Source organism: Crassostrea angulata, chromosome 5 (assembly GCF_025612915.1).
Source record: "Crassostrea angulata isolate pt1a10 chromosome 5, ASM2561291v2, whole genome shotgun sequence".
NCBI classification, from domain to species: Eukaryota; Metazoa; Mollusca; class Bivalvia; order Ostreida; family Ostreidae; genus Magallana; species Magallana angulata.
Genome location: NC_069115.1, coordinates 39,610,873 through 39,635,480, shown reverse-complemented (window position 1 = coordinate 39,635,480; position 24,608 = coordinate 39,610,873). Strand labels below are relative to the sequence as shown.

Below are 24,608 nucleotides of genomic sequence, written 5' to 3'. Positions count from 1 at the left end.
TATGTTGCTTTTTAGACAATTAATTTGAAAAAGGATTTTAACGTTATTTTTAATAGAGCATGTACATTTATATGCAGCAATAATGTACAAATCAACCTCGTGATTTCTACAATATATCTGAATTATAAGGTTATGCTTGAAGTCTTTTTATATTTGATTTTTTTAAAATAAAAATTTATCACGTAAAACTGTTTTTTAGAATACACACGTATATGTAACAAAGATTATAAATGTAGAATATTTCAAACGGAGGATCAAGAACTTATATTGCTAGGAAACGTTTAATTTACCTTTGCTCACCAATTTTACTTGATAAGTTTGAACTGACTACAAAATTGGTGACTAGAAAATTATTTCACGACTATTTGCTTATTGTCTTATATTTTTTCTAGAAAATCAGAATGTTAAATAACACCATAGAACTGAAATAAGAAGAGCATATTCCTATAGTAACAATGGCAAAAAAAGACATAAAAAAAATAATATTCAACAAATTTTTCACAAGTAACCGGTCAATCAGTTGGAACAAATTGCCATTAACTGATTAACAGTTCTGCAATCAAGTTCAAATCCTGGAAAAAAACCTCTCTTTCATTTAGTTATTAAAAATGTACCAAGGGGGTAAGCAGTAGACGAATTATCAGTTTTGCTCCATAGATATAACAATTGATTAGTATTTTTTTCGACCAGATTTAATATTCATCATTTATAGTGACAAATGATAGTAAGATAACAAAAGACTCGATAAAAATCTATACCTGCTCGTATTGTGTCATCAGATTATGAAATGCAAATGGTGATTTTTTTTTTAGCTGCTGTGACCAATGGCAATGCACCATGCTGGAAAAAAAATCAAAACATATAAAGCAAAGCACACATAACGTTTGGTACTTTGAAGTACTTGGCACCCATTTGTCTTTTATCCTGTAGACAATTATCGTGTACTTTAAGGTAAGTTTAGTAGCGTGTCATTGTATTTGGCTAAGAAATATTACTATTTAGTTGCACTTAGAGTACAATATTTATTCAGAAACTTTAAAACCAAGCTTTTATTTTCAAATAACGTTCAAATCTATATTAGGATTTTTTTATGAAAGTCATTACTAAGTATTCAAATTTCAAAATAAATGTTATCAATGTGATACCTGTTGTCCATTTGATTAGGTATATTTTGTTTTGGGATTTGTTTTTCCGCAGTCAGGGATCTTAGTTAGGTTTTAGGTGTTAGATTATTGATGCTTACTCGCGAGAAGAATATTTCAAAGTTTTCAGGTTTGTCTTTGGTGATCGGATGCATATTCAATGACTCAATGACTCAATGACATTGTTATGTCAATAACTTTTTGGCATAGTCACAATTAAAAAAAAAAAATTCACTTAGTATTTAACTTTGAAATTTGGACTAACCAAATTAGTTGAATCTTATTGTCAGGTTTGCAAAGCTAATGTCTACCCGGGTTTCTTTTACTGATTTTTCCAATTTGGAAATCAACCATTCAAAAAAATCCAATATGCGGATTAATTTAGAGCCAAACATGTAATGATTCATATCAGTCAGTTTGAATAATCAGACAACGTGCAATCGTATCAGAGCAGTCTTACGAGGTGATATTACAGGTATTATTTATCGCAAGTAACATTGAAAACAACCATACCTGCCTTGATAACTTGGTCCTTAATTGTACACAGTCACGTACAAAACTTTAGAAAAAACTCCGACTAAGGCTACATACAAAAACATAAAGAGCCACCTTAAAGCATTGTGTGAGCAGCCTTGTTTTAAGTAGTGTAGCAAACTCTAATAATACATCGTCCACTAATGATAAAATGTTGCATTATTGGTCAGAATGTTGACCAATAATGATATTATTTTATCATTAACGAATAACTTACCGTCCGCTAATGACACAATTTCAGATTTATAGCATTAGCAGTCAACAATCGTAACCTCTAATAATATGGGAATTAAATGAGAAATAAGTACTACCTGAACACTAATGATACACATTTGCACACATTTTCAATTGCATTAGTGCAATTCGTGGATAATATGATGAAATATTATATAAAAAATGATATTAACCCGGGTTAAAAATTGACCCACGTTTCATTTGGACAATCTTATGTACATCCAACAACGAAGAGAAACTCGTGCTTCTGGTGTTATGGTGAACACCATACTTTTTGATCGGTGAGATACAATAGGATATTCAGGCTTTCTTGAAAAAAAAAATAAAGTCAAATCTCATTCTTAGGTCTGAATTTATACTCAAGAGTTTGTGTATTTTTCTCTCAAAGTTGACAAATTCTAATATCTGCATTTAACGAAAAAAGACTCATTCATTTTTTTTAGCTCTGTTTGAAAAAAAAATAAATTTTCTTTAACAAACTTGAGTCAAATCTCAAATTTAAAAATAACAAAAATATCATAAATGCAGTATCATAGCGTCTGTAGTATTATTTCTCAGATATATTCCACTCAGTAGTTCGCGTATATGCAATATTTTATAGGAATCATAAATATTATTTTGATAAGAAAAAATAAGGCGGTTATCTCTATTCATAAAAATGTGAACAAAGGTTAATCAAAATCTGTGTTAAATAGAGTAACTGTGTAATAATTCTACTTTCTAATGATTTTTTGTTACCATGATGTCATTAATGTGTTCTTTGTTTGTTGTATAATAATTAAATATGTAATTAAGTTTAATATTACAGAAGTTACAACAACAAACTGCTAAGTTTCATGACTGATCAACATTTAATACCTTTTGTTAATTTTATCCAAGTGTCTATATTTAAATATAATTATTTGATTGTTGATATTGAAAATGTAATGATCTACATAGGGAATTTATAAGAGACCACTTTCGCCAATGATTATTCTTCACTCGGTGACGTGATTACCTAGCTCAGTTGAGAATTACGGTAATTTTATTCGAGAAATGGAATTTGAGCTTAAAATTTAGCTGAATAATTTTCAGGATTTGAAATCTAAATTTTGGAAAAACCTTGAGGGTTCTTCTTTCGAGAAAGCGGAGATATGGGTCAAAATTTAAGGCATTAAAAAGGGGCGGGGTGTAAAACTTGACTTTCAAACAACTCACCTTAACTTACTTGTTATCCCAAAGTGTTGAGCTGCTTTTACCAGAGAAGACTCGCCGAGATTCAACTTAATTGGCAAAAGATTAAGAATCGAGCAACTATTTAACTTACAGTCATTACTTAAGAAATAAGTTATCATTTTTGGATATTGATCGGGATATTAACAAGTGATTACTTATATTTATATTTTTTTGTAAAATGGCAATAATGTTGCGCCATACTTTCTTTTTTGTGTTGATCAACAAAGCCGCTTAGATTAACATGACGTAACAAAAAATATTTCAACAATGATGCAAGTATTTGATTAACAGAATAAATAAACATAACACTTATTTTAACAAGGAAACAATTTTTACTGGAATCAAGTAAAATAGTATAGAAAACTTACTTGCACAATTAAAAAATAAAGATTGAAGATCGGCGAATATAACTACTTCAGTTAAAGATAAAGCCATAGAGCGGTTGGTAATATTAAAACAGGGCGATAGAAAACAAAGAGTTCCTGGGAATTTTCAGAAAAATAAATATCGTAAAATCAATATTCAAGTGTATAATGATTTCCTCGGACACAAGTTTTTTTCGTTTACGGAACGAAATGGTCAGAAAAGCAGGAGTTGAATTTTGAAATGAGAATGGACTATAAGTATTAATAACTAACACGAAATTTTGGTAATATTATATTTCCGAATTTGGATCAGGATCAGTTTGAAAAGTAAGCCATTACCTGTAACTGAATGTTTGTGCTACATTGACAAATTAAGAATGTTATTTTCAGTGACGCTTTGTTAAAATGGCGACCTACCTTATAGAAATCATAAACCATGATCATTTATCCGTGTAGTGAATGAAAGAGAAACAATCAAATTTCGTAATACAAAAAAAAAGAAGATAAGTTTCAAGCTTAGCTTATTTTGACGCCTCAATATATGTGGTATAGCCCATGAGGAAAATGTAATTATGGCAATTTTTGCGGATTTTGAGACTTTTACGGAATTGAATAAAGCACATCTCAAGTTGTCAAATCTAACATGTTTTAGCTATTAACCTGTTCTAAAGTGTTTCATTAAAGCCGCTGTGAGCAATGGGTTTGCATGCTAAATTAAATGAATATGCATTATTTAACGCAGAACATACTTTGAAGCAGTTGGACTCCATTTATTATTTGTCGTGCAGATATTCATCATGGACTTTAAGGTAACTAGCTTTTGTCCCAATTCTATAATATCTACTCCGTGCTTATTGATGGTTACTGTTAAGTTGTATTTAGACGTTTCGTTGAAAAAAAAACTTGTAACACGTATATATTTTTTAATAGAAAATGACCTTGTGCGTTCTGATGATGCAAGTAAACACGACAATGTCTGTTCTATATGAAGGTATTTGTTTACTTTCCTTGTATTTGTGTAATTTTTTAAATTTACATTAATCTATGCAGTTGTGTAGCATTTGAAAATTTCAACATTGTCCTCTATTAACTTGATACAATAAAACTATAACGAATTGTCAGGGACAGGCGATTTTTCTTCGTTACAAGCGTGATTCGTTTGATCTTAGTTTGTTGACAAAGGAACAGTTGTTCATGTTTAAAAACACATTTACTAATGAATCTTTTTTATGAAATCATTTTTAGATCATCTAGGTTGAAAGCTCGAGTGAGCTTTTCTGATCAGTATTTGTTCCGCGTCCGTTCGTATGTAAACTTTTCACATTTTCGACTTCTTCTCCGTAACCACTTGGCCTATTCCAATCAAAGTTGGCATAAAGCTTTCTTCGGTGAAGGGAGTTTGTTAAAAATAAGGGCGACGCTCTCTTCCAAAGAAAGATAATTAAGAATAACTGAAAATTAGTATTTTTCAAAAATCTTTTTATCAAAAACAAATTGCAAAAAAAATCGAAAACATTTGTATGTGGAAGTATCCTCAGATTGGGTAGATCAAAGCTTGTTCAAATCACGATATCCGGGAATAGGATGTGGCCACAATTTTTTACAAAAGAATATGTGGAAAAACCTTTTAAAACGTCTTCTTAAAAACCAACTGCCCAGAATAACCTGTGGAGACACATCCTCAGGTAGTTTAGATTCACGTTTGTTCAAATCATGATCCTAGAGAGTTAGACAGAGAAACGATAGGGGTTTAAATTTATTTAATATGAATATATGGAAAAATATTTAAAACTATTATTCTCAGAAACCAATCGACAACAAAAGCATGTGTAGAGGCATACTCAAACAGTGTAAAATCACGTTTGTTCGATTTATGATCCCCGGGGATAAGAATGGAAAACCATGGGGGTAATTTTGCATTAAAATATAAAGAGAAAATCTAAAAAAAAATTCTTTTAGGCCCTAGTGTGGACTGTGGACTTCGTCTATATTTTACAAATGTCACCTGGTACAGCGCATACAAACTTTGTGAGGAGGAAAACATGGAGCTTTTGATACCGGATTCTGACATGTTAACCTTCAAACCCGTTTTAAGGGGAAGGATTGCGACGCGACTTTCGTCTCTAACAGATAATACGGGGTACGTACTGATATGTTATCTGAATTACTCTCGACATCTTATAGCATGTATTCTGCTTTATCAAGATTACTATAGACTTTACGTAAAACCTATCAATCTTACGAGTTAAATGTGGTTTTTTTTTCTATCGATGCTTTTCAATTTGGAACATGTAATTAAAAATAAGTTATAATACAATTTAGTTTTAATTTTATTTTAGAATAAACCTAACCGAATTTATCTGAGTAAGGGATATTATGGGTGAATTAATAACATGTTATAGCTTCTCTATCAGAACAAATTATTGCAGCCGCAAAAACCATCAAATTAAATCAGCAATAATAAAGACAGAAAATTCGGTGAAAGTAAATAATCGAGTTACAGCATATAGTAAAAAATGAACAGCATACTTAGCTTTATTACTAAAATATCAGCATATAAATATAAAGTATATATATATATATATATATATATATATATATATATATATATATATATATATATATATATATATATATATATATATATTTATTTATATATATATATATATATATATATATATATATATATATATATATATATATAGCACAAACATTGGAAAAACTCTAAAATTGACATATACTAGTACCCGTCCATATAATGCAGGATATAAATAAATTCACTATATTGGATCTCCACCTTTGCCATGGCCGGGGCTTGAACCCACGACCTATAGAAGCGCTCTTCTAGCAGATAAAGTTTTACTGTTATTATAAATTTTTATCATATAAAGAAATATTTGGTAAAATAGAATAATACACGTTTGACAACATAACCTGATTGGTGAATAAAACATGATACTAGATGTTGAGAACAAAACAGGATCCAGATTGATTTATAAAAGTTTTAAATAGAAATAAGGATATTAATGTAACATGATATATTTAGTTTCTGTTAATTTTGAACCCTCTTTTATTGTTATAAACATTCTTAACAACTTATAATTCTGGCTTTCATGTTTTTATTTTTTTTTTATCTATTCTTATCTATTCACTTTCATTGCCCTTTTTGTCGTTTGTAGCAATGGTAATAACTGGGGTATAGTTTTTAAAATGCAGCAGGTTCTTGTAGATCTCTTCTGAATCATAGACAGGTAATGTTAGGAGAAAAGAATAAGACAAAATAAGGGACAGACTATAGAAAGATTATAAATCATAGGCCATCGGAAATTTAATTTTTTACCGTTCGTACACTCCCCAACTCGATACAAATTCTCCCAAAAGTATTTTCTTTTTATAATCGGGCGATAAATTTGTGGTAATAATTGAACTGACTCTTAATCAGAACCATTTCATCTACCTCCCATCCTTTATTTTTGTTGCTTATTTAGTTTCCATGATATAGAGAGAAGGAGATATCTTCGAAATGTTACATGTTTTCCATTTACGTGTAATTTAATGCAAATACTCTTAGAATAGTTAATAGAAGTAATGGTTAATGCTTTGCATCAAAATTATCTCTTTCCATTTTAGTTCTAACTTAAGAGTGTGGATTGGAGCACTTCTGCGAATTTCCTCCAACGAAAGCATGGATAGCCGTTGTAAGCCATTAAATGTTGACCTGCATCTAGATGAGCAATCGCAACCACAAGAGGATGTATTGTGTCTTTCTTTTAAATACTCCACCACAGAAATTCATGCCGAAAGCTGTGGCAATAATCGTGCTTTCGTCTGCTATAACCCAAGACTTGGTAACTATAGCTTAATTTTATCTCTTCGTAAGGCTCTGACAACACCAAGAGGCGTTCCGTTATCAATCCGTTTTAAATTACATATGCCGTAGAGTTTTATCACCTCGCGTGCACTGCGTCCTCAATTCGCTGAAAGCGTGCTCAAGACATTCTTGAGACAAAGTGGCATCCGTGCAAGAAATCAAAACTGATGAAATAATAACTATCTTCGAAAATAAGGGGGGGGGGGGGGCAACCTAACATACATTGCGATTTTTACGATTCATTGCAATCATCGTAAAATAACTTTCTAATTTCAAATTTGAAAAAAAGCTTATCATAGACAATTACAATAACATAATTAAATGCTTTGAATTGTATTTGAACTTGTAAAACTGTATGAATAAAAGTTATGTCAATTGACCATTGTTGCTTAGATTGATGTGACCCTAGGTTCTTTTCATTAATTGTATTCAATTGCTTGTCGATGTTTTTGAAGAGAATTATTTTGACTTGATTTTTAGAAAAAGAAACAAACTGCACGATGACATCAAACAGCACTATGTTAAATGACAGTGACCCATACGTATTGTGTGAAGATGGTGTAGTACCAAATTTTTTTGCCTCGTTTAAGAAAGACAATACGTCGATGTCTTACAGATTCCAAGCAGCTGAAAATTGTAGCATCCTGTACCCGGAGTTCACCGAAATAAGACATGAAAGTAAGTACTTCTGGCCTTTCCATAATTTACATGAGAATAGGTAATAAGCAGTATGAACAATTAATTATTTACATAATTCAACTTCTGAAATGGCCAACGATGTTTAAAATTTGTAAACTGATCATAACTTCTTATTGGCATTTCAAAAATATATGTCGTACTTTTTTAAATTTTTAATCAATGGTTTTTTCATTTACATTTTAACATAACATGAAATTAAAAATATATGAAATGAAGCAATCACTTCAAGCAAAGCAAGCAACTTGAAGTTGTTGATAGATTATTTTAACTTAGTTTAAGCCCCTTTCCCTGATCAAAATCTGACGGTTTGCTATAAACTTTATATTTTTTAAACAAAAATCTGTTTTAAAACTATTTTTGTCAAACGAATTTGAAAGCAAGTTTAAAAACTATTTTAAACGTTAACTTGTAATAAAGTTTTTATCAAAGTTTGTACTTAATCGTGCAAAAATTGATAAGGACCAACTGCTTCAAATCAAATTTATTACGTAAATTTTAAAGCACTTACAAATAAATAAAAATAATGCACGCCTATATAATATAATATATTATATTAGAATATTTACACTTGCAAATGGTTTCCCTTATATATTCCAGCATAACATTATCATGGGTCAAGAGGTTTAAGTAGCGCATGAATAATCTAGGTCACTACTTTTTATATGTGCTCAAACTAACCGACTTGTGCTGAAACACACCTATTAGGCTAATATTAGATAACATACTTTTGGCATAAAAAAATAAACATATCTGTATTTTGTTATACGAAATTTTTTTTCATTGATTGTCTTTAAAGAATATAACATTAAATGCGGAGGATAAATGATTCATGTTATATAGGCCTGCAAAAAGAATAATGTTTATAGAATGTACTGTAGGCCTAACGTGTTATGGATCAACATCGAAACGAGGCGTTCTTGATAATAACAATCGGAATTTGTCAAAGGATTTAATTCAGTTGAAATTCATTTTTGACTTTATTACAAGCCTCGATTAATATCGCAAAGCAATCACAGACCTTTCGTGTTTAATTCATTCACGGATCACGGTCAAAGAAGATGGCTGAATAAGGCGTGTAAACTGCCTATATGGGGATAGATAAGATACTATAAATTTTTATTTTCAACAAATCTCATAATGTCTTTCTAAATTATCGAAAACAATGTATATTTACCATAACATTGATTTATAACCTTTATATATGTTAAATATTTAGAAAATGTTGATTTAAACTGGAGTATGCGTGTCAAAACCTCCAAATAGTGTCATTTTTAGAACTCCAATGCCTTTTCTTTTATAAAGTGGGTCTGGGCTCCATATTTTTGTCAAAGTATATATAAGGTTTAAAGGGAATCAAACCGATTTCAATCAACAAAAACGTGGAGAGATGACCCACTATACTTTAAAAATGTCATTTTGTATCCCAACAATTGTACGTTTTAGAGAAATAATACAAGTCCATAAATTGCATTTAGCATATAACATTGAAGTTTGTTGTGACTGAAACGGCTCAGTGGTCAAAGAACCAAGACATTAGGTAACATTATAGAACTAGGGTTTTTAAGTTATGGGTTCGATACCACCAAAGCTTTTGAATTTTTTTTCTTATTGTTTGTTAAAATATTAGAAACTGAGTATAGTTAGAAATTATGCTTTTATAAACTTGTATAATAACATTGTCTAGTATATTTGGTTGGAAAAAAAATTAATTTGATTTTTTTTTACGACAAAACAAAATGGGCATTTGCGTTATCTTGTTCCCCCATCTTCTTTAACTCCTTGTGATTCTCTGTCCTTTTGTTACGTAAAAATACCTTAGAAGGTAAAAATTACTTTCCTTTATAATGTCGGAGGAAAATCATAATGCTCCTGAATCTGATTCTACGAAAGAGTTTCCTCTGAAAATGCCTAAGTAGACTCCAACTCAACTTATTTCTGAAATATTGGCAAAAAAAAAACAACCTTATTTATACAAAGTTACGAAAAAATCAGTTTTCTTTGATTTTGAATTGCTTAAAAATACTTAGAAATAAAATACACATAAATTACATCAAATGTAAGGATATTTTAAACTGTTTAGCAAATTTAACAGGCACTTTATAAAAGCTTTGAATAATGTGAAAGTTATTCTAGATATTAAACGATGCCTAGAATAGAATAAAAAATAATGTCAAAATTCCTTATTTTTATTTCTTTTAGGTACTTTTGTGTATCTGCCTCATCCTCCGATATACAATCCTGACAAAGCATTATCCAAATGGTGCCCTGGTATGTATAAACAGTGATTCTTTAATTCAACATTACGATGATAAAGTAAAGCATGTATATGTATTCGAGTACAATTCCAAATATAAAAGATAAGGGACAGCTTTCAGAGATGCTTTTGTATCTAAATATAAATAAATTATTGAGTGGCTTGACTTTGGTCCAAAACTTTGTCAGTATCCCGACATTGAGCGTATTTCAATCGTGATACATACCTAATGTAGATCCACCGCATACTGAAGTAAATGCACCATTAAATAATGAAATCTCAGCATGTGATGTTAAAATAAGTACATTTAGAAATTATGAACAACATATCATTATTTCATAAAGTAGGATCGGTAAATAACGTTGGCATTGTCGCTGTAAACCTTTCACATTTTCATCTTCCTCTCCAGAACCACTGGGCAACCCGAATTCGATCCCCGTGATCGACAGCGGTTGTATCACTACTGTAATGAAAAAACCCTTGTAGCAACCTCTAATGATACAACGTCCACTAATGATATAATGTTGCATTAGTGGTCAGGATGTTGACCACTAATGATATAATTTTATCATTAACGAACAACCTAACCGTCCGCTAATGATATAATTTTAGATTTATATCATTAGCGGTCAAAAACCGTAACCTCTAATGATATGGGGAAAAATGAGAAATAAGGACTACCTTGACCACTAATGATACACATTTGCACACATTTTTAATTGCATTAGTGGATGGATTTGCAACCTTTAATGATATAATATGATATAATTTAATATAAAATTATATATATATATATATATTTGATTTGATTTTCATACAATACTGCATAAGAATTGGTTAATTTTTTTTTTTTTTTTTGGTGGGGGGGGGGCGTTATTTAATCATATACATGTATTTTGTCCTTTATTGTAAAATACACCATTCTGACATTACCCTGATATTTTGCCTTTTTACTTGAACTGAAATAGTCGCATACAGACGAAATACATACCATTTATGACTTCGTCTGTTTACTTGAAGATCCAAATGGATTATCATTAATCAAAAAGGAGTTGTGCTAAATATTTTTAGTTGAAGACAGTTTGAAGAAAAGCAATTTTACGATATTAAAACATTATTGATAAACTCTTAGCGGGATTTTATTAACATGAAAAAGGTCCAATTCATAAGACTTATTCTGCCTGGTGCAGGCAGATAGCTAACCTTGCACAAAGCAAACAAAAGTCACATGGGTTTCATATTTTATTTTGTGTGGAAACGTTGCCGTCATGAATAATATTGGTAAAAAACTACAACAAATAGAAATAACAAATTACTAAATAGGAAAATATAGAATTTAACTTTATACCTTTAACTGTAAATCACTTTAAAGACCATAATGGTGTGCCATACTTTTAAGAATGTTTTATCTGTAAAATAAATTTCCATCTGTAACTATACTTCAAAAATACAATTTAATACTAACAAATTTGAGCAATTACTTCAATAAAAAAGACTTACTTAGTGGTTCGAGGCACGCATCTAACAAGATTGAAGACGATTGACAAAGTGAGACCGGACTGGTCAGTAAGGCTGACAGGAAGTGAGTGATTGACCAGATATAGTTAACTTGTACCAAAAATGATTACCGGGTATATTAAACTCAAAGTGGTTAGCTTGTAAAAAAATATTTCTGAAGAATTTTAAAATTAAACCATAGACAACACAAGACTATTTGCTATTATGGTCTGTAGCACAATTGAATCACTAATTTATTGTTAAGTTGAATATGTGGGTTTGTTAATTATACCCTAGAACAACAAAGAATATGAAATAATGTTGGTTGAATTAAAACTACTTCAACAATGGTGATTATGTCGGTGTAACAAAAAATGTTAACCCGGGTTAAAAATTGACCCGGGTTTGATAAAATTATATCATTAGTGGTCAACATTCTGTCCACTAATGCAACATTATATCGTTAGTGGACAGTGTATCAATATATATATAGTGCCTGTTTGGGACGGTAACAGTTGAAATTGACACCCCGAGAGAACCATTGTCAACCGACGCGAAGCGGAGGTTGACAATGGTTTTCGAGGGGTGTCAATTTCAACTGTTATCCTCCCAAATAGGCACTATTTATTTTATTATACTGAATGTCTTAATTTTAAAGAAATTTTTCTGCTTTTGTATAGAAATGACGTGAATTCTACGGCGAACTGTACGCGCATAATTTACGCGCATGTAACAATTCGTTGTGTTACCCGTTGCCAAGTGTGTTGCTAACGCTGAGGGTAATAGAACAAATTATCAACTGCGTCTAAACCAATCAGATTTCAGTATTTAACATGAAAGTATAATAAAAGAGGTTGCTACATACCACGTTTTCAGTCAAATGAAACATTAAATGATTGAAGTCAGAAAAATCAACCTTTGAAATGTCAAATTACCCAAGACGGCAAATATAGCGGATAGTATGAAAGAGTTAAAATTTTGAAACCGAAACTTTGAAGTACAATTAAACTGTGAAGAGCAAGTTACACTTCTGTTCAAAGACAGTTCAAAACTCTGAAGTCGGAGTCAATTTTCAACAGGGTCAGTTTTCAACTTGTCGATGTCCTTAGAAGTTTGAAAAATATTTTTCAAGCTGTTGAAAACTGACCCCAGGTATAATTTCACGACTTTTGGTATCAATTTTTCAACGTTGAAAAATGATATCCGGGTCAAATTTCAACCCGGGTCAAGATTCCTCGTTAAGCCGGCGAATGCGTCATAAATGTCCAATACTCCCTAAACACACCCACGAAAAAGTTTCTGTGTAGTGTTTGTATCTGTATTGAACACAATTTTTTTTTTATGTCAAATCAAGATAAGTAGCTTATTAATCATAATTTTGTTAATTTTGCAAGTTTAAGAAAAGTTATTGTAAAGTTGAATTAATTAAATAATTATGATCGCGACTTGTCTGATAAAAATATGAAAACTGCTCATTATTGTGCTGTCAGTTAATTATCATGACTTCTCAAAATAAATTAAAGTTGAAGCGATTTACCGGAAATATAACATAAACGGCCGGTATTGGTTTGACAATCTTAGCAAACCACGGTCAACATGAACGATCATGGTGGAGAGAGATATATATATGAACGGACACCGGACCATGGCTTGAGACGATGTTGTTTGACATATACTCCTTTTAGCTCTATCTACACAGTTTAACAACAAGAGACAGAGTTCTTAGTCTTAATAACAAACTGTTGCTATCGGGAAAAAAACCCCAAACAAAAACAAACAAAAACAAAAATCCATATCGGCATGAATATCGAACAATATTAGGAATTAAAACATGGAGCTGAAATTTTTTATCAGATACAAAATAATTAGGTAGAGCAAGTTCCATTTCAGAGACAGTTCAAAAACCTGTAGTTTGTCAATTTTCAACGTGTGAGGTCATCAGAGATTAGAAAAAAACACTTTTTTGAGCTGTTGAAAAATGACGTTTGGTCGCAGTTTTAACGTTAGAAAAGCCCCCGCCCCTCCTCCCCCCCCCCTCCCGCCCCCCAATATCCCAAATCAATAATCAATGTTGAAAAATGAAATCCGGGTATACATTTCACGACTTTTGGTCTCAGTTTTCAACGTTAAAAAAGCCCCCCACCCCCACCCCCACCCCGAATCAATAATCAATGTTGAAAAATGAAACGCGGGCCAATTTTTAACTTGGGCTAATATTCTTTGTTACAACGACATTATCCCTATTGTTTAAGTAGTTTTAATTCAACCAACTTTAATTGATATTCCTTGTTGTTCTAATCTATAATTAACAAACCCATATATATATATATATATATATATATATATATATATATATATATATATATATATATATATATATATATATATATATATATATATATATAAATATATATATATAATCTTTTATGATGTTATATCATTAAAGGTTTCAAATCCATCCACTAATGCAATTGAAAATGTGTGCAAATGTATATCATTAGTGGTCAAGGTAGTACTTATTTCTCAGTTTTTTTTCCATATCATTAGAGGTTACGGTTTTTGACCGCTAATGATACAAATCTGAAATTATATCATTAGCGGACGGTTAGGTTGTTCGTTAATGATAAAATTATATCATTAGTGGTCAACATCCTGACCACTAATGAAACATTATATCATTAGTGGATGTTGTATCATTAGAGGTTGCTACAAACCCTGAGACTATCAAAAAACCCTGAGGAAACCCTGAGTGGCACTGAGAAAACCCTGAGAGACCCTGAGGTTGGCACTGGGGGTACTGAGGAAACCCTGAGAGACCCTGAGGTCGGCACTGAGGGTACTGAGGAAACCCTGAGAGACCCTGAGGTCTGCACTGAGGGTACTGAGAAAACCCTGAGAGACCCTGAGGTCGGCACTTAATACGAAAAATTAAAAACTCCTTAATAATTTAACGATTGGCGTACTCTTAAATATAAATATAAATATGAGTAACAATTCATTGATATAAATTTATTTAACTGCATATGATCAGACTTTCCATTTAAACAGTATTTTTAATAAATTGTAAAGGGAAAATACAGAAACACAAAGGATAAGTATGTATTCTGTACTTATTATATGTACATTGTATACTGGTTATACATGTGACAAGCGAGTTTTACGTAATCTATTATTCCTATATTTTTTTTGAAAGCCGTTAACATTTAAAGTACTAGTATTCTTCCGAAATGAAATAGAAGTTGTTGGTAAAATGTAATGTTTATAAAAAAAAATTATGTTCACTTTCATTCATTTAATTAACATTTTAGTTGCCCAAACAAAACATATATGATTAATGAGCATTCGCAGAATCAATAACCGGTATTTCTAATTTTAAAAAAATGTAGATCTATTTTGCTTTATCATATACCATATTCTTGCACAGTATGAAAAAACAATAACATACAGGGACAATATATTTAAGCACTAGCTAGTATGGGCATTTAACCAAAGGATAATATATCCCATACATAAAAATTCTTCTTGTGCACATATACATGTAGATCGGTAAACTTTTCTAATGCTTAGACAGTAAAGTGGTGGGAGTTATAAAACTCCATGTACTCTCTCTCTCTCTCTCTCTCTCTCTCTCTCTTTCTCTCTCTCCGTACAATATGTAGGTAAGGAAAACGAAACAGAACATTACAATTAGAATTTTATTTACAAGCCCTGAGTTAAATATAAAATAAACCGATTTTGATCGCTATACATATTTGCTGTAAATCCCGATTTTGAGCGATAACTTTATAAATGATGTAGTCTATGTTCAATAAAATTTTCTAATTTTTGATTTCCATGCAGACCCGGGTCAAACTCTTTTGTTTTATGGTGTAATTCTCCGCCGTTTGTAGCTGTTTATTTTGATGCTTCAAGACAAATGCACAGGTGGCCAATATTCACAACCCGCCGCGGTCACTCTGTCGCGTGTATAGTCTGGGTCTTGTCTGTTAGTTCCGAGTTTTTCCTGATCCCAGACAAACAAAAGAATGTGTTCTATACTTGTACACAAAGGAGACAGTACACTGTCTATCATACACGGTTCTTTTTTATCATGGACTTCGAATCAGAAGCAAGACAATCAATGATCAATAAAAGTTGAAGTGCACGATTTTAAACACTAGCGATATCACCGCATGCTGCATGTAGTAGTATTAAAACATGTACAAAGTATTTACACATGAGAGAGAGAGAGAGAGAGAGAGAGAGAGAGAGAGAGAGAGAGAGAGAGTGTGTGTGTGTGTGTGTGTGTGTGTGTGTGTGTGTGTCGGAAGGTACGTATTTGGGCGAATTATTTGGTCGATGACGGAGGAGGAAGGGGGGGGGGGGGGGGTTGTGAGCCGAACTTGACTTGACATGAGGATATTTTACGATGTGTCCAAGTTTTCTTAATTCAAAGTTACATTGTATTATTGTCACTTATTTAAATTGATGATACTATAGGAAACAAAAGCGAAATCATTCTACTTCAGGTTTGTTTCCGTTTAACGACATACACAATTAATTAGAAGAGTTTATATGCATGTATATAAGCATAAATTTTGATTCAACTTCTCAGTCTCTGTTGCGCATAATAAAATCCAAAAATGGATATCCGTGAATCCCGTGCTGATTAATACAAATTCTCTTGTGGAAAGGTTCAAAACAGCTGTAGCATCTCGGTGAATTCTCAGGATCAGATAAATTTTAACTCTTGTCGAAATTCATTTTGATTATAAAATACAGTAACGGGAAACTATAACTGTGAAATTAACCTCGTCAAAACGACCGTAACTAACAAATAGATTGAACTTAAACCAGAAAAGATTGAAATAAAAAAGTCTCTCTATCTCACTGAGAGAGAGAGAGAGAGATAAAGGGATTTTTTCGATGCATGATTTCAAACATTTGTCATATCATCGCATACTAGTAGTTCTGAACACATATAAATATTTGTAAGAGAGAGAGAGAGAGAGAGAGAGAGAGAGAGAGAGAGAGAGAGAGAGAGAGAGAGAGAGAGAGAGAGAGTTCCATGTTAAAATATGATAAAGAATTTTTAGTTTGAAAGAGAGAAAGAGTCAAAAATTATTTGCTTATTTGAAGCGCCTTTTATTACATAAAGATGTTCATGTGTAAGATCATGCAAGAATTCACTGTTGCTTTTTAATTTCACATTTCATTTGAAGTTATGTTCTTGTCAATAAACAAAGGACAACAATTTAGCGTTACAATTGAATTCATTAACTGGGCCTTTAAAATTATACAAGACAGGCAAACCTCTGAATTCCCTTCCCCTTTCTCGGCATTTCCGGTAACATGAAATATCAAAATTCAATCGGGTGGAAAATATTTCTAATTCGAAAAGTTCAATATTTAAAAAAACAATACTCCTGAATTTCAATTGGCATGGATCTTAAAAAATAATCCAATGCAATGCCAACTTTCATAATTGGTGCTGGATGTATAGTAGAGAAAAGCTGTTTATCTTTTTCATTACGAAATAGGGTGCACCTAACATCGTTTTGAAAGGAAGGGGGGGGGGGGGCAAACTTATCGAAAAAATCTTCACAATAGAATGGAGAATGGAGAATGAAACAACTTCTCAAAATTTTTACAAAAATTTAAATCTATACATGTGTCTATATATGGGAGGGTGGCGTACATTTTCAAAATAGATATACTACTTTACATAAAAACTATACAATATAAAGTACATGTAACCCAATCGCTTATCTACTTTTTGAAGTTAGATAATCCTAATTCAACAAACACATTTTAGCCAATAAACATTAAATTTGTGCATGTATCTTTATTTGATGTAACTAAATGCATGTAAATGAAATTAAATACATCTTTTTTTAAAATAGTGAAATAGTTCAAACATCGTCTCGGATACACATATGTGATAGGGTATGGCGGTCGCCCGCTTGGACACGTGGGTTCTCTCTGGGTACTCCGGCTTCTTCCCACACCAATGACCCCCTCGCGCTAACATCCGTGCCAAGGAGAGATATTAATATAAGTTGTAGAACTTGTTTATCAATCGTTGTAAAATAAATAAAGTTCAGTTCAGTTAAAAAAAAACAATGGTAAGGGGAAATTTTACATAGGAACATACAGAGAAAATCTTTAAAAATCTTCTTCTTAAAAACGATTAGGTAAAGATATACACGAGCTTTCATTTTATTCCTAGAAAATGGGTTTGCCTTTCAAATTAGGGCCAAGAGGGCTTCAAAGTAACTCTTTACTCTTAACTCTTAACTAAGCAATAATTTGTTATTAATTATTGAAGCAAAAATGTTCATTGTACATCTGTTTATCTTTACATTAATATATCTTAATCATATGTTATGTAATTAGGGTTTCAAGGGGCTAGAAGTCGTAAATTTTGAACATTAAAATATTTGAAAAAGTGCTCAGAAAAATGTTCTTAACATTTTTGATACCTTAAAATGTTAAGTTCATCGTTCCGGAAAGGAATTAAAGGGTCGGCCCCTAATTCATTTTGATTAGATTATTCAGGAACGGTTTACAATTCCTGAGTGGAAATACTATGTTTATTTTACAAGGTCTGTCATTTGAAATCAAGGAAAAAGGGGTTGTCCCGTTCATTTTGGGACAAGGAAGGTTATAATGTATTTTTATAACAACTCTTTACGCATAATTTTGATAATTGAAGAAACAAGAATTTTTTCTACCAGAACAATATTATGCCGAGTTTTAATCTAAAATCTTGCCTTGCAAAATAGTAAAGAGTTCAAACTAAAGTCAACTCGTACCAAAAACAAATTAATAAATTGTTACTTCTAATTGAACTTTTTTGAAATTATTTTTGTTAAGGGTGGCAGGGGATAGTTTCGAAGGAAAGACATTTTGAAATAAAGGGAAACCCTGAGGTTTGGCTGGTTATTTGAGGGGTATAAATTGCTAAAATATTTATTGCATTCACTTTGTGGATAGATGAGCTCATGTCAATTTCATTGATATATGACACTTTAATACTGGTAGCACTTTTCATCAGATATGGAATGAAAATGCGAAACTGTCAAAATTTTCACTTTCGGTTTTGTGCTTGAAAAGTAGGGTGGTTTCAGAACACGAAATGTCACTCGAAAAGAAGGTGATTGACCCCCATCAATTGGTAATTATTTGCATGGGTATACATTAAGCTACCAATCATATGGTAGTTTATGGCAGTTGCTCGGGACTGGAGCGTGGTGCTGGACCCATGAAAATGTGAAAAAGGACAATTTCCAAGAAAATTTTGAGACTGTCCCTGGCTATTCTATATAGTGCTTTATGTAAGTTGTACTTGTTTTATTCTGAAATGTTTAAAAATTCTCAAGAGTCGGGACCATGTGTCCCCTGCATGCAAACCAATTTTAGCAAATTTAAAAATCCACTGAAAAATTAAATCACATATAAGCACTATCTGCCTCACATTACCCCGACCAAAAAAACTATCCCCTGCCACCTTCAACTGGTTCTTTGAATCGTTTGGATTTTTGTTTATTTGTTCTAAAAAAAAGTTGTATTTTGCTTAATCATACGAAGAATCATTCGGAATTTTTTTCGAACTTTTGGTTTTTTTAACTTGCTTCAAGAAGGAAATGCCAAATTTTACTTTATACAATAACAGTAGACCCACTTGTTATTTTCGTCTTTTATTTAAACTAGAATCATTAAAAATTAGGCATTGTATATTTACATCAGACGCAATTTAACTAGCTGTAGGTGTCATTGTTTAAACTAATTGACAGATATTGTCAACTTCATGAAGAGTGCCATGTAAATTTATTCACTCATTATACGGCAAAACACAAGAGCAAGACGATACATTGGTCGGAAACAAACTATTTTATTTTTTAACTTGTCATATTTTAATACCTAAACTATACTTCAAAAACATCATTAAACGAATGAGAATGTAAAGCTTCCTTTCATTCACGCACAAACTATTTTAAATATTACATAAAACAGATACAGAGTTTGTGGTACTTCATATACAGTACTGATTTTGGCTTGATCAAGATATCGCATGCATTCATAGTGAAAGGCAGGTTGATATTTGTTGCTTAGTAGTAAATGATTTAAAAAGTCTTACCCTTGAGCCTTCCTGAATTATTCAAATAAGTAGACAAAAGTATAAATTCAGTCTGCAAAGGGTCATCCACAGAACTTTCTTTATTGACACTGTCATCAGATTTTTTCATGGAACAGAACAAAAGAGGTATTAAATAAAGACGGATATACATGCAGTCTGTTCTTTGTAAGAGAAAAAACTAATTTTGGTCTTAAGGACCTTGATCAGTTTTCCCTTTCATAGAATAGAAACATTTGGCTTCGTATGGTGTCCTTTAATAATTTACTTGATTTTGTAGTTAAGTAGTAGCAGTTTATTGTTTTCTTCAGGGCTTCAAGAGAAGATTGAAACCAGGAAGAAGAATTTGATTGTCCATAGAAAGGAAACAAAGAAGTACCAACGAACACTGATTAGTGCTCCTGATGACAGGCCATCATCTAAATACATGGGGGTGACGGGGGCCCTTATCATATCTCTCGTTGCTGGGTTAATTGTCTGTATTGACCTTATGAACTTTCGCAAAAAGTTAAAACCTGTGCGTGTCAAAATTGAATAATGATAAGAATGAATAAGAATAAGGCCTTCACCACTGTATGTATGCTGCAGGTGTGCGGCAAGTTTATTTTAAAACAACTTTCTCGTTTAATGCAGATACAATGTAATCAAGTTTAGCTGAAATCTATCAGCAAGCATTTCAGTATTTGGGGCAAATTTGCAGCAATGCACGCAGTATATTTGTTGAAGGCATTTTCTGATAAAGGCTTCTAGAAAATCAAACGGAAGTTCTATATGGAATAATAAAAACACTGATAAAAAATTTACACTTATACCTGATTTATTAGGCGTACACGTACTTTTTGACTGTGAACAAAGACACTTGTTTAGGATAACAATTACTCATGATTTTGATGATGATAAAGTTCATTATCGTGAATTGAATAATTCTACATTATTTAAATATATACTTTATTATGTATTTTTTTGTAATATTTACAAGATATTAAAAACTTCTTGATAAAGAAATTATGTTTCGCAATAAAAACAATTGAAGCAAAAAAGGAAATTTAGACTAATATTTCTACCTTTTTGTAATATTTTCGCACCTCAAAAGAAACAAAAGTGATTGTTTTTTTTTCTTTTTTGTAAATCTATTTCTCCCAATTTGCCGTAGGTTTCCTTTTACTAACTTCTTTAGATAAGTGTATAACATGCAATGCTAAAGTACTTTAAAAACTATCCAAACATTTCTAGAGAACATACCTCAAAAGTTTTTTTCGTTAACTTCAAATAAATTGTCATTACGTTTCACTTGATTTACGGTGGATATAATTCATATTATATACGTATAAACTGATGTTGCCCTGAGATGAAGTCACAATGAATTCTAAATATTTCTATTGTAGTTATTTTGAGAGATTAGCAAAAAAAATCCTATAAAAAAGGGATGAGATCATTTAAGCATGAGGACGTGATAAAAGAATCTAATTCTTTCAGTGATTTCTATACCCTTTCCAAGGTTCGGAGATAGAATACACAACTCGTTGGATAAAAATCATAAACCAGCAAAAAACCATGACAGATCCTTTATTTAGGTATACCCCTTTTCGACAATCTTCGGTTGTTATCACACACCACTTTTTGTAAATCTATTATGACGTGGATTTGGTATGCGTTGTTGATATTCCGATGTTCGAGTACCACGTCAAATGATTACGTCAGAAAGTTAATAAGAGACAAGTTTATAGATTTGTTTACAATTATTATTCATCACATGATATTTTTCATTGTATTATGATATAAAAACATTTCATTGCATTTTTTATATCGCTACATGTGCCCTTAGTACCTGTTTAAATGTTTTGACCGTATTTTGCAGACAAATATCATCCAGATACTAGTTTGTATATTTAAAAAGACATCATGAAAGATAAAGGAAACTAACATGGTTTTTAGAGAAAATGTTGTTTAAAACATATTGACCTCTTCCCGAGATCGTGTTTAACAATAAAAATTAAACTTTGAGAAACTTTATGTTCACTTTTTATCTTAGAACGACTTTTTTTAATCCGTGCTACATTTTCAAGGAACGATAAAAATTATGTTTTCATTTTATTTAAGGCCTAGACGACAGCCCTTAGGTTTTTAATGTTATACATAGAAAAACAAAACAGATTTAGAAAAAAGAAATGTCGATTATTGACGTAAATAACGGAATGTAAAAAAAATATACATCATCAGGGAGGTCAGCATATACTAGAAAACAACTGACTACTGTGTAAAGTTTTTGCAGTATATTATGCTATATATATGCCCCCCCCCCCCCAAATAGTTAAAGATTTTTAAAAAATCAAGACAATTTAATGATGTTTTCAGGCTTCCATTTCGTCTACATTTTAAACAAAATTAACTCACACACTTTCAGTTTCTCGCCACAAGTTTAGGACCGTACTCCCAAGACAAATACTCATTTAAGGTAGTGCAACTTTAAAAACGGATGTTAAAAAATGTAAAAAAAAAAAAAATACGTATTTTAGTTATTGTTTTCATGTTCATGCAAAAGAGAAAATATTGGTTTCGTTAACTACTGCGTAGTTGTGAGTGTTTAAGCCTTCGGCGTTTAATTTTTTTCTATAATGAAACAGTTATGCGTGATGTTTCATCACGCATAACTGTTTCTCTTTTCTAATGACCACCTGTTGCATTGTACTAGTTGTTGTCTAACTTTCCAGGACTGTCCAATAATTTCTTAGACAAACCATGTTATTCAGCGAACTAAAGATGCAGAAAATAAAAATAATCTTTGGAGTGTTTTATCCCTTTTGTAAGAAATATATCAGAAATGCATTTGACACATTCAAAAGAGAAGTTTGTGTAACTTTTTCAGTTGTAAATAGGTTTAAAAAAAATTCAGTAATAATTTTTCAAATGTAACATATTTCATTTCTTATCTTTTTGTTTGATAGTTAATTGTTGTGGAAGATTATATTTCCTGTTTAGCTTACCAGAGCAAAAGGCTCAAGTGAGCTTTTCTGATCAAAATTTGTCCTTTGTCTGTCGTAGTCGTCGGCATCATTGTTGCCATTGTCGTAATCTTTTCATATTTTCATGTTCTTTTCAAGAACAGCTGGGCTAATTTCAACCAAACTTTGCACAAAGAATCTTTCGGGAAGGGCTTTCGCGTTTGTGTAAATGAACGGTCAGGTCTTTTTCAAAGGGGAGATAATTGCGAATGAATAAAAGAAGGGTGGGGTAGTTTTCTCAAGAACCAAATAGTCCTTAATATTCAAAATTTTACATTAGTTTTCTGATATATTTTTTTAACCATGACCCCCAAAGGGTCAGGAAAAAACCGATTACAAGGGTTCGTAGTTTATAATAGAAATAAGTTGAAAATGACACCTAAAGAACTGAGAGGCTTTACTTTGTGCTAATACTAAAAACAAAACCTAGTGTACACATTCTATGTTAAGTATATTGCATTCATTGCTATTGGTTTGTCAGAATGAGAGGAAGGGGTGAATTATAAAAAAAAAATTAAGACATTAAGGTTAAGGAAACAAGGCATATGATTGTAAATTAGGTTTGTATTTATTAACTGACAATAATAAATTAATTAATAATAGTATCAATATCTTTTTTAAATGAATATAAAAATCGGTTGGAAAAGTTATAAAGCAGACACATTTTTCTCAATACTGAAGTCAAATTAAAGTTGGGATCAGGATACACAAATGCATAAACAAAAAATTATGGATTTCAAAATTGTCAATGTCAAAAAAAACAACAAAAACCACATGCAGTCTCAGTCTCAGTCTGTTAAATGCATACTTTACCATCTTCTTTACAGAGTTATGCCTACTATATATTTATGTAGAACTGTAATGCAACAATTTGCAGTATTATTTTGTATTAAATCATCCTAATTCTTATTTGTTGTTACAACTACTAAAACATCACTGGCTTTGTTTTTGTATTTGACTTTATAAAGCTCTTTTGTATATAAAGTTTGCTGCTTTGATTCGATGTTACCCAGGTGAGCGATGTGGCCTATGGGCCTCTCATTTTACGTCATTTTATTAACATTGTTAGCAATGGTATCATTTTGCTCCTCAGATATTTTGATCGCTTAATATGTACTTGTATTTTTAGATTGTGTTAATAAAATTTGCCAACAAAAGTACATTTTTCTTTATTGTAAATAATCATACAATTATATATAAATTGCAATTACAGTTTGGTTGTTAATGGACGAAGGAAAGTAGAGTAATATTTCTTAAAATCTCTAGGTTCATTAAAATTAAGCAGAATCATTCTACGAGCAATGAAGGCAAAAAGGAACGTAGTTTATATCTGGTTTTCCTGACATTATGCGGATGACTCATTGACTTCCCTTGGATGAAACATCAGGCCATCGTAGGTTTACCCAAGAATCCATTTGTAACTGGATGAACTAAACTAACACAAAGAAAGTAAAGTGCCTCGTCTAAGGAAAAAAACACAGAACATGAAGTGACCAAATCGAGGTTTAAACAAGCGACATATGTCAATTGGTCTGATACCAATGACTACTGAACCATGTGCATTCAAAGAATGATATAAATCATATCATAAACTCTATTATAGTTTGTTTCTTTCAAATTAGCCTCTTAAGTGTATAATACATTTTGTGTGTCAAATATCTGCTAGGAAAAACCATTAA

The 24,608-nt window shown here is 31.5% G+C and overlaps 1 protein-coding gene across 1 annotated transcript; it reads left to right on the top strand.

The window, feature by feature from the left end:
- The first annotated feature begins 878 nt into the window (after positions 1 to 878).
- LOC128182890 (uncharacterized) lies at positions 879 to 22,513 on the top strand. Its single transcript, XM_052851661.1, has 8 exons — positions 879 to 951; positions 4,233 to 4,299; positions 4,421 to 4,481; positions 5,450 to 5,630; positions 7,121 to 7,338; positions 7,842 to 8,039; positions 10,260 to 10,328; positions 20,239 to 22,513. The coding sequence occupies exons 2-8, from the start codon at positions 4,288 to 4,290 to the stop codon at positions 20,463 to 20,465; spliced, it is 966 nt and encodes a 321-aa protein (XP_052707621.1). The 5' UTR covers positions 879 to 951; positions 4,233 to 4,287; the 3' UTR covers positions 20,466 to 22,513.
- The last annotated feature ends 2,095 nt before the right edge of the window (positions 22,514 to 24,608 follow it).

Excerpts from the sequence above, each read along its gene's own strand:
- LOC128182890 (XM_052851661.1), top strand. Across the intron at positions 4,482-5,449 it reads AATGTCTGTTCTATATGAAG|GCCCTAGTGTGGACTGTGGA; the intron begins GTATTTGTTTAC and ends AAATTCTTTTAG. Across the intron at positions 8,040-10,259 it reads CACCGAAATAAGACATGAAA|GTACTTTTGTGTATCTGCCT; the intron begins GTAAGTACTTCT and ends TATTTCTTTTAG.